This window comes from Hypomesus nipponensis, chromosome 10, assembly GCF_054491055.1.
Source record: "Hypomesus nipponensis isolate SF chromosome 10, ASM5449105v1, whole genome shotgun sequence".
Taxonomy (NCBI): Eukaryota; Metazoa; Chordata; class Actinopteri; order Osmeriformes; family Osmeridae; genus Hypomesus; species Hypomesus nipponensis.
In genome coordinates, this window is record NC_140370.1 from 17,861,986 (window position 1) to 17,872,500 (window position 10,515).

Sequence of the window (10,515 nt, forward strand, 5' to 3'; positions counted from 1 at the left end):
TTTACACCTCACAAAAAATATCGACCCATCACACTCAGTCTGTTCTCACACGCAATCACATCTTTTCAGACCCGATCTCTTCTCTCACACACACACACTCTCCTCGCACGCCAGAAGAAACCAGGCTGACAGGACTGGACGGCTCCCACCACCTCATCTATTTTCAGAGCTGGAGGCTGGAGGCTGGGCCGGGACTGTGGACGCTGTCCGAAGCCTGAGGCTTGTGGTGATCTGATGCCCTTAGTTCTCCTGCAGGATCATGTCTGTGTTCCAGGAGGATGTGAGTGGACAGTAGCTTGCAGCAGCAGTGTTTGTGAGTACCTGGAAGCTGCAGCTTTCCTGGGGGACACGTTACCTCCACAGCAGTGTTAACAGCCAGTCCGGGACAGCGTCCCTCACCCCCAGCCGCTCCCGCCTGACCTCCAGGAGGATCCATGTACGGCAGCAGCCTCCCCCCCCAGGGGAAGTTCTCCCCCCAGGGCAGAAAGACGCTGCAGCGCTCCCAGGGCAAAAGCTGTGGCTACTACCTCCGCATTGCATTGTTCTTCTCCTCCCTCATCCAGTCGCTCATCATCGTGGGGCTAGTGCTCTTCCTCGTCTACGGCAAGCCGCAGGACTCTGCCTCGGAGACGCGGATCAGGGATCTGGAGGGCAGCTTTAACCGCATGTCCGTGTCCAATCAGGAACTGCGGCAGCAGAGGACCAACCTGTCTCGCCAGCTCAATGCCACGCTGTTGGACAAGAAAAAGGTTGTGGCACACCTGGCAAAGCAGTCCATGCAGGGAATCAACTTCCTCAACAACAACCTGGTGAGATGGAGGCTGGGAGAGAATGGATGAAGACATGGTTTGGGGAGATTTGGTTTGAAGGGTTTGGAATAGAGGGGATTAGCAAAGATGGCTGGTTGTGTGGGATTAGATATTAAATATTATAGGATTCACATTTTATAAAATGTGTTCGATTAAGCTAAAAATGAATCTGGATGAATCCCACACGCCTACCTTTAATCAACAGAGAAAACATACGTATTATGTATACAAATATACTTCAATGTTTAATATGCTGTGGTGTTAACTGATGTGCCTGGTGGCGGAACAGATCTTGTGGTGTTAACTGATGATGTTGTGGTTGTTGTCGTGTAAACAGATGATTTGTGAGCGGTCCTGTAGGTCTCGTGTCCTCCCCTGTCCTTCCTGTGTGTCCCCTGTCCCAGGGGCAGGTGAGCACGCACAGCAACACCTTTTATCCACATTCAGTTATTATTCAGGTTGTATTCACAGGAGGCAGTAATAAAACTGTTCAAATATTCCTACAGGAAACTACAATAAAATAAGATAAATAAAATAGTTATGATCAAATTCCTCCCTCCCTCATGATCACTTTGTATATGAGCACCTGCTGAATGAACACATTATCGTCATCGTCATAACAACAGGTTGTGTTTGTATCCAGGAGAGAAGAATCTTCAAAAGGATCTCCAGATTTGCGAGAAGAGGAACCAATTGGTCCACTCCAACTTCTCCCAGACCAATCAGCAGCTGCAAATGGCTCTGGACCGGGCATCCCAGGAGCGGGACACCTTCCATCTGAACGCCATCAACCTCCGCAAGACCGAGACCTTGCTGACCAATCAGCTAGAGCAGTACACCAGGAAGTGCAAGGAGGACTTTGTCCAATCGCTGGGCGGCATCTCCGACGTGTCCAAGGCTTTCCTGGAGAAGATTGACAAGCTGGGGCCGCGATTCATGCCCTTCCAGCTCTCCTGTGTGAAACAGCACCAGCACCTGGAGCAGATCCAGACCAACTGTTCCAGTTTGTCCAGAGAGGTACCGAGATGAGCTTCTTAGAATCTGAACTTTCAATGTCTTGCTCTGCAGCCCATGTTCTCTACTGAGCCCACCCCCATGTTTCTCCTTGAAGGTAGAGACCAAGTTCCAGCGCTACCTGGACAATGTGGGTACGCGAGTGTCAGAGATCCAAGCCCAGAGCAGCCGGCTGGAGGCCAGGAACACCCGCCTGGAGGAAGACCTCCGCTTGTGCACAGACAACCGCAGCAGCCTGATCAAGGAGCATGCATCCGCCATGAGGAGGAGCCAGGAGAGACACGACCAGGAGAAGGAGAGCATCCTGGAGGCCCTGAAGATCAAGAGAGGGGAGGTTGAGCTGCAGAAGGTGCTGGTGGACGTGAAGCAGGTCGAAATTGACAACCTCACGGACAGAATGAAGAGACTCAACGCCAGCTGCCCCAAGGTAGGGCTGGAAGGGGGGTTGGGGTGGTTTAGACCGGTTTAGACCTGCTTAGACTGGTTTAGGCTAGTTACACAGTAGACCTGTGTAACTTACTCACCAGAGAATGCTTGATTGACAGTGCGTTCTGATAAGTGATGTTCCTCTTGGTTCTGTTGCAGCTTGGTGGTGTTCCTCCATCCGGCAGGGTCGGTTCTTCTGCCTGGCCTAGTACAAGTTTAAATTCAAATCCAATCGGATCGACCAATGGAGGGTCTGCAGGGCTGGGATTGGGCACAGTTGTATTTGGGACTGGCTCTATAGGGACAGCATTGGACAGTGCGGGAACAGGTGGAGTTGGTCTCAACAGCAGGGGGTCTGGAGGGGCGGGGCCAGCAGGAACGGGATCTGTTGACTTGTCGTCTGGTGGACGAATGGGCGGAGCTTCTTCTACGGGCCCCAACTTCAATCAAGGTGAGACTCCAGACACCTGTGTGATCACAGACCACATGACCAGACTCCAGACACCTGTGTGATCACAGACCACATGACCAGACTCCAGACACCTGTGTGATCACAGACCACATGACCAGCGAGGTGTCCCGGAATGCTCACGTTTTCGTTTTGTTTGTCTGTTTGGTGGAGGCATCGTTTGTTATATATTCCTGACCTCATTCGATCTTCAAATTGAGGACTGGAAGATCACTGAAATGAAAGTGTCTCTACAAATCCTTCATCCTCCTCTCTTTGTCTGTTATTGTCTTATTCCCATATTCTTCTCTTCTCCTCTTCCTCTCTCCTGGTGTCATCTGGTCCCCCTGGTCTCCTCTCCTTCTATTCCCAGCTAGCCTTACCCAGCTGCTGAAGGATCTGGAAAGCTACACCAAACCACCTGTCTGAGAGGGAGTATCAAAAGACACGGGCGGCACATGCAGCCTGTAGACCAGAGACAACAAGCCCTAATCATGCACATCTGTCTCTATCTCTCCTCCCCACCCCTCCCTCCCCACCTCTCCTCCCCATTCACCCACCCACCCACCCACCCCTCCCTCCCCACCTCCCCTCCCCACCCACCCCTCCCTCCCTCCCTCCCCACCCCTCTCCTATCTTCAGTCTCTCTTCTCCAGAGTATCTGGCTGATACAGGAGATCTCAGGTTACCAACATGAAGGATGACACATCTACCAAGAATGGCAATATGTATTTTAGTTTAACAAGTTATTATTGTAAAATATTATTCCAAAGTTAGCTTGCAGTCTAATACTGTATATTCAACATTTGCACTACATTGCAAAAAATATTGTTTGTAAACATCTGACATCTTTGAGATGTTCTGTATTGTATGAACTGTTCTGTACACGTTTTACAGTCATTAAAAGCATCCTCTTCAAAGGACCAACCGAAGGTTGTGATTGTCTGGGTGTATGCCATCCTGTTAAGAACAAACCCACCTGCGTGCCAGTGTCGTTCGTGTGATCCATTGTGAAGATATTTATTCCATCACAAGCATCTGAGACATGTACGGGCACCGCTCTGCTCTCTGTCAACTGTGTTTACGTTTATCAAAGGAGCTGCCAGCAAGACATGAGAGGGGAGAGGAGGAGAGGGGAGGAAAGGGGAAGGAGGGGAGGGGAGGAGAAGAGAGGAAGGGGGGTGGGAGGAGGGAAAAAGAGGAGAAGAGAGGAGGAGGGGGAGAGAGGAGAAGAGAGGAGAGGGGGTAGGAGGAGGGGAGGAGAATAGAGGAGGGGGGGGGGGAGAGGGGAGGAGAGGAGAAGAGAGGAGGGGGAGAGAGGAGAAGAGAGGAGAGGGGGTGGGAGGAGGGGAGGAGAGGAGAATAGAGGAGGGGGGGGGGGAGAGGGGAGGAAGATGTGACATATTTGGGTGGGTGGAGGGGGAGGGGGGAGGTTTGGATGAAACAGTTCAAGATCCACCAGAGGGATGAACAAGATGAGGAGTGCTACATTTCACACTTCATTCATTTAACAGATGCTTTCATCAAAACAACATACCACATCTACAATAGTGCATATATCATTTGACTCAAATGAGCACATAGGCTATCAATGTGTTTTGATTCCAGGGAGAATAAAAATGGAGTTCTATTCAAACATGTTCTGATTCTGCGTTCAGCAGAGGAAGAAAACAGACGATGATTCCAGGAGAACTAACATCCTGCAGAATCAGGGCTTATTTCAGACACAATTGTCTGGGCGCCAATTAATGAAGCTGGTTAGAGTCGAGGTCTGTCCTGTCTGAAGGAAATCCTCTGTTTAGCTCTGGAGTGTTCCAGTTAGGGTAGGGGGAACAGGGGTCCTGGTGGACCTGCTGGATGTGGGTGTGTTAACTGTGTGTGTGGATGGTGCTGAGGTCACACCTACTGTACCCAGCCTGCAGACTGGAGCTGTAATCCAGCTGTGTTAGGGTGGCGTGTGCTTGAGGGACGACTGGGGGGGGGTGTTTGTGTTTGTGTCACACCCCTATAGACAGGAAGTGGAATAGTTGGACGCCTGTAATTGTTCCCGTCTTCCTCGCAGGGGCACTGACCTCCAACCTCTTTTGTCTCCGGCCACTGAGGACTCTCTCCACCCAGAGGGCTGATTGTGTTTCCTAATGGCCTGACCCCCTCCAGTCCTCCTGTCCCTTCAGTCCTCCAGTCCTTCAGCCCTCCAGCCCTGCCGTCCTCCAGTCCCATGTGTGTATGTGTTGCAAAGGACGACCTATTCAGGCAGCTAAAACTGACTAATAAAGAATCAGCCAATCAGGAGCGGCACTCTGCTCTGTGGCTCATTGAGGACTGTTCTAAGTTGGTGTCGGCAAAGTTAGAGGAGAGTGCTCGAACCGAAGAATTAGCCTACTCAGTTGATATATTTATCCAAGTGTTGCTGTACTGTCCAAATTACAGAAATTGTGTGCGTGCAACTACTAAACCATACACATCGATATGTACATCTGTTAGTCAATAAAACTCATAAAAGGAACATCTTGTTGCATTCTAATCGATGCCCCCTGGTGGCCACAACCCTTTGAAGATCAACCAATTATACAGTCCTTTTAAAGCTACCTAAACAGTGTGTGTGTGAGGTCTGGTCAACTAAGCTGAGAGGAAGTAATTAATTAGAAGGCTGGTGGTTCTAGAACGTTCCATATCCGCATTTAGGGAAACAGTGTGTGAAAGTAAGCAGCTGGAATGCTAGTTAAGTCAGAAGGTTTTATAATGATACTGGACACCAACGAGAATACCTTTCTGTTGGACAAAAGTACGCCTTACTCAGATAATAATACACTGTGTGTACACCAAATATTTAACACATACCTTGCAAAAACGTTGTTTTATTATTGTTATTTTCGTATTTTAGATTTGATCTGCAGTCTAAAGCTCTACCGTACTGCTCTAATGAAGAGATAAGACAACATCACAGTTCTTAACCCTGAAAAAGGTTCAAAAAGGTCCAAAACAGAAAGTTAAAAACAGAAGGTTAAAAACAGAAAGATAAATGGTTAGGCAACATCCCTGATCTGTCTGACGTCTCCAGTCGGAGGTCCAAGGTCAGGGTTGAAAGGTGGTTTCCTGACGCCTGTAACCAGGAAGTGCATTAGCTTGGCCTGTGCCCAGGTGTCACAGCAAAACGTTGGTTGGGATATGCCACGACCTCAACAGACTGTTACAGGCTGGCCGGGGGACAGTCAACCAGACCTGACTTGTCCTGCTGGGTTTACGTTTTTGTTTTGTTTTTTTGTTTTTATCTCCGTTTAGTATATATAGTTTTTTTGGGGGGTATAAAAATATGGTCCCTTACCGCATACTTTTACCTTCAATCGGTACCGAAGCTGCGCTTGCGCACGGTTAAAGGCAGGACTGCCTATTGAGATAGGCCTACAGGCCTGCTACGTCCTCATTTAATTCCGCATATTAAAAGTATTAAGTAAATTCTAATCACCCAGACCAGCTAATTAGAACAGTTAGTAGAGCAGGTTGGTGCAATCTCCTGGCTGTGATAAAACACGTTAATACTTCTACGGTTAACTTTTACATCTCTACCTTTAGGATGGAGAGCTCACTAAGCTGTTATCATCCCACTGCCCTCTGGCGGTCATGATGATGTCCTGCACCTACCGCGCTGTTCTGGAGCAGGTGAGGGGACAGACAGAAACAGGATGAAAGGAGGGAGGGAGGGGGAGGACGGAGGAGAGAGCGAGAGAGAAAGGGAAAAATGTAGCCAATCTCTTCAGCTTGGCACCATCTAGCGGCGTTCCTGAATAACTTTCACTTTACAGTTGGACGCTGCATTGTTAAGGACCGTCAAGATGAATGGATTCAGCCAGAACACCGCTCATGCACATCTCTCTAAACCTGAACACCCGTCCCGTCTCCCTAACAGCGTCCATGTACACAACCCGCCAGCAGAAACTACACGTTTTCGTCTGATCTTCCCCACCGGCCTGGTTCACGCGAACCGGATCACACGGCATGAATAATTTAGCGGATGAAATGCAATAACTTGTTTACCGAGAAAATTAAGAAGTAGGCTACATGAGATGTGAGCAAATTATGCTCTTTAATTTGTACATATCACATCGCTCACATAGCTCCAGGAGAGAAGCTTGATTTGAGGCACTTGAATGTAGGCCTATAGTCAAGAGCCCCAGTGTGATCAGCCATCAAGTTGTTACTGAAACTTATGAAAACAACTCCTTCAATCCATATAAATATAAAACTAGCAGAGAAACTTCAGTTCCTAGAATAACCCCCACACAGACAGTGCGTGGGCCGTGGGTTGGGTAGAGCCCGCGCCTTGTGTTTATTCAGGGTGTAACTGTATGTCATACTGAATTGATGGGCAATTGATGTGCAAATGTTGACAAGGATCAAACATTGACACAAAGTCGCCACTGAATAAACAGATGTGAACAAATGGTCTCAAGTCGGACGCTTAATCAGATAAAGACAAAGTGTGGGCTAGTGTTGTTATGGTTAGCGTACACCTAACAGTGAGCATTAACAGTCAAGCGCAACGGCCCATTATGCGGCCATTAGGTACAATTTCGATGAATATCAACTGTCTGGCTAGTCTAGCCCAACGGTTGCCGCATGTAAGACGCAGGCACATGAAAACACGTCGACACACGGTGTTATACTGCGCGGGACGCGGTGTTCCCCTCCGTCCTCTGTCGTCACTGCCACGGAGGAGTGATGCGCGCGTTCCTTCATCAGGTGGAGCTTTCCCGAGCCTTGTCATACCACGATCATGCGAATGTACTGTCGCTGTAACTGACAGCTACGCGGGCATCACGAGCCTCTCACTTGTCGGTCTATGAATCTAAACACGAGCAGGGCAGCATGACGGGCGCGGGAGGAGGTGAGACCGACGCCACCGTACACAGCAGCAACGACACCGGGGCAACGGAGAGGATGGAGAGGGCGACAGTTACCGGAGATACTGGACTGAAGAAAGAGCAGATGACTTCATCCAAACCTGCGGGGGTCCTGGGTGAGTACGCTGGCCCATGCCAACATGATGATGCGAGAATTTCCCTTCGTGATTGCACGCATCGGTAAAGCTACGACCTACCATATTTGTATGTATTTTCCCGGGAATGACAACATTAAGAAACGTCTCTGGAGGAACAGAATTCATTCACGTACACACAGTGTAGGAGTCTGCCGGTGACCGGGCCACCGTCAGTTAGTGTGGGGCGCATCGTGTCCTGGAGGCTGCATTCCTCCAGGCGCAGAGCGGGCGGCGAGAGTAGAAGAAAGCGGGCGGGGAGAGGAGAACAGGCGGTCCACAGGTGACTGGACCAACACTGAAGCTCTATGGAGCTGCATGCGTCTAGGATCGAACAAACCGCTGGACTATTTGATTCGGTAAAACTGTTGCTAGTTCAGAGGTCTGAGAAATGTGGGATTGACATATTGATCAGCCAAGTCAGAATATGGAAATTGCAGTGAAGTTTTTCTGTAATAATTCAGAAGTCAACTTATAAAGGACTCTCTTTTTTATCAGGAAGAGTTGGTCAAACATTCACACGTAATGTGAATGTTGACCTATGGGTTATGTCAGGGTCCGGAACCGCACTGGCGAAACGGAACCAGTTAAGTCCGTTTTATTTGTTAACACAATTGGACGCTGTAAAGAAGGCCCCATCACTTAAAGTTGAAACCACTGAAGTTCCTCTAGTTGTGCAAATTCTGTCAGCGCGTTTACACGTGGCCAAGGTGATGCCTCACTGTAAAGCTTGTTTTGCTGCGTCAAGGAAATATGCTGAAGCATTTCGTTAAACAATATATTTGTGTGGAAAGGTTCATAGAGTAATCTCCCAGTGTGATCTGACATTCGTCTTCAGAGGTGTGATCCCATGTTCCTCATCGGTGTTGCATTGACCATGTTGTTCTAGAATTCCTTATTTGTGTCGGATGTGCTGTTCTAGAGCGCTTCGTTTTGATCTTTTCACGCAGCAGTTGTACCCATCGAGCGGGCATGGCCACATCCGACCACGCCCCTCTGAGATGTCCTTATGCTGCAGATTTCTAGAGGTTGTAATTGTCTAAGAATGTGCTAGATCTGATGCTATCAGAAGACGATATGATGTAATTGATGTTGAAGTGAATTTGAAGAGCAATGGTCAGTGCACGTCACTACTGTACTGAGGGTAGAGTGTGCTGTGTCTGGGTGTGTTGCTAAGCTTCCAGGACTGAGGAACATGACCCTGTTTCTCAGAGCAGTGATGTATGAGTGCTGACATGCTGTCTGTAAGAGGCTATGCTAGCAGCAGACTCATGGAGGCTCAGCTACTGGGTTAGGGTTGGGTTTAGAGGGTTAGGGTTTGGTCTGTTTGTCTGTGTGTGTGTGTGTGAGCAAGCTTGTGTCTGTGTGTGTGTGTGTGAGCAAGCTTGTGTCTGTGTGTGGGTGGGGGGGGGGGGGGGGGGGGTTCTGTGTGTGTTTGTCTGCATGTGTGTGTGAGTGAGCGTTCAATGGAAGTCCATTTCACCTGAAGCCATGTGCTGCGGTTTGGTTTGACTACTTGGTTTGACCTGGGTCACCAGGCAGGAGAGGAGCTAGCGTGTGGTTTCACCTGATGCTAACCTCCATGTAGTTTACTGTAATGATGATTCTAAATATGATTCTCAATATGTGTCAGATGCCACTAATCTCTCTCTGTCCCTCCCTCCCTCCCTCCCTCCCTCCCTCCCTCCCTCCCTCCCTCCCTCCCTCCCTCCCTCCCTCCCTCCCTCCCTCCCTCCCTCCCTCCCTCCCTCCCTCCCTCCCTCCCTCCCTCCCTCCCTCCCTCCCTCCCTCCCTCCCTCCCTCCCTCCCTCCCTCCCTCCCTCCCTCTCTGTCTCTCTCTCTCCCTCTCTGTCTCTCTGTCTCTCTGTCTCTCCCTGTCTCCCTCTCTGTCTCTCTCTCTCACTCTCTGTCTCTCTGTCTCTCTGTCTCTCTCCCTCTCTGTCTCTCTCTCTCACTCATGGCTCCTCCCCCAGGTAAGTACCTGAGCTGGCGTCTGAGGCAGGCTAAAGGCTACATCCTGTCCAGGAAACCATCCTTCATGAGAACTCTGCCCTCCGACAACTGTGACATCATCATCACCTTCCCAGGTAACGGCCTGTCTGATTGGTGTAACGGAGGTGTTCAAATACTCTCCCACTTATTTATTATCTACATTTATCTACATTGTATCTATATTTAATTATGATCTACCACTTACTTCCCCCTTCCCCCCTGACTTCCTCCCCTGTCCCCCTTGTACCCCTCTCGACTCCCTCTTCTCCTCTTTCCCTTGCCCCGCCCCCTCTCTGCCCCTCCCGTCCCTCCCTCCCTCCCTGCCCCGCCCCCTCCCCACCCCCCAGAGTCCCCAGACAGGGAGACCCCCCTGTGGTTGCTGAACCTAATGAGGCTGGGTCTTCCCCAGGTGTCTGTCCAGGTGCGGCAGCACAAGCAGACATGGGCCGACATGCTGTTCATCACCGCCTCCTTCGAGAAGTAACCTCTCAGTCTCTGTTCAGCGGGCTCTCGGGGGATACATCTAACGCGCGCTCCAGTGTTGCTGCTCACTGAAATCCTGTTTTTTTGTGTCCCTCCCAGCTTGCTGCTTGGGGCGGAGCAGGTGGGGGTCATCAAGACGGTGAAGCCCCAGTACGGAGGAGGGAAGCGCCGCTTCCTGTGTGAGGAGAGCAACATCTACCTGAACATAGAGAGCGAGGTCTGCTTCCTCAGCTCACAGGTCAGGACACAAGCCTTCCAGAATTGTCTCCCACCTTTCGGAACCTTCTCACACCTTCCAGAAGCTTCTC

General features: G+C 49.9%; 2 protein-coding genes across 3 annotated transcripts in view; both read left to right on the plus strand.

The window, feature by feature from the left end:
- Positions 1–3,629, plus strand: LOC146272125 (plasmalemma vesicle-associated protein-like). 2 transcript variants are annotated; one of them, XM_084706532.1, is made up of 6 exons: positions 1–809; positions 1,147–1,219; positions 1,453–1,826; positions 1,921–2,250; positions 2,409–2,700; positions 3,340–3,629. In XM_084706532.1, exons 1-6 carry the CDS (start codon positions 435–437, stop codon positions 3,399–3,401), a joined length of 1,506 nt encoding a protein of 501 aa, XP_084562658.1. In that variant the 5' UTR covers positions 1–434; the 3' UTR covers positions 3,402–3,629. The 2 variants fall into 2 exon arrangements, with proteins under 2 accessions (XP_084562658.1, XP_084562659.1); XM_084706533.1 differs by lacking the exon at positions 3,340–3,629 and adding an exon at positions 3,071–3,255 and having other exon boundaries at positions 2–809.
- A 3,934-nt stretch (positions 3,630–7,563) lies between these two features.
- The window catches only part of LOC146272126 (anoctamin-8-like), a 12,632-nt gene continuing 9,680 nt past the window's right edge, over positions 7,564–10,515 (plus strand). The window contains exons 1-4 of the mRNA XM_084707689.1: positions 7,564–7,714; positions 9,706–9,819; positions 10,072–10,204; positions 10,307–10,445. Of these exons, the coding sequence (XP_084563815.1) occupies positions 7,564–7,714; positions 9,706–9,819; positions 10,072–10,204; positions 10,307–10,445 (537 nt within the window). The remainder of the gene's footprint in view (positions 7,715–9,705; positions 9,820–10,071; positions 10,205–10,306; positions 10,446–10,515) is intronic.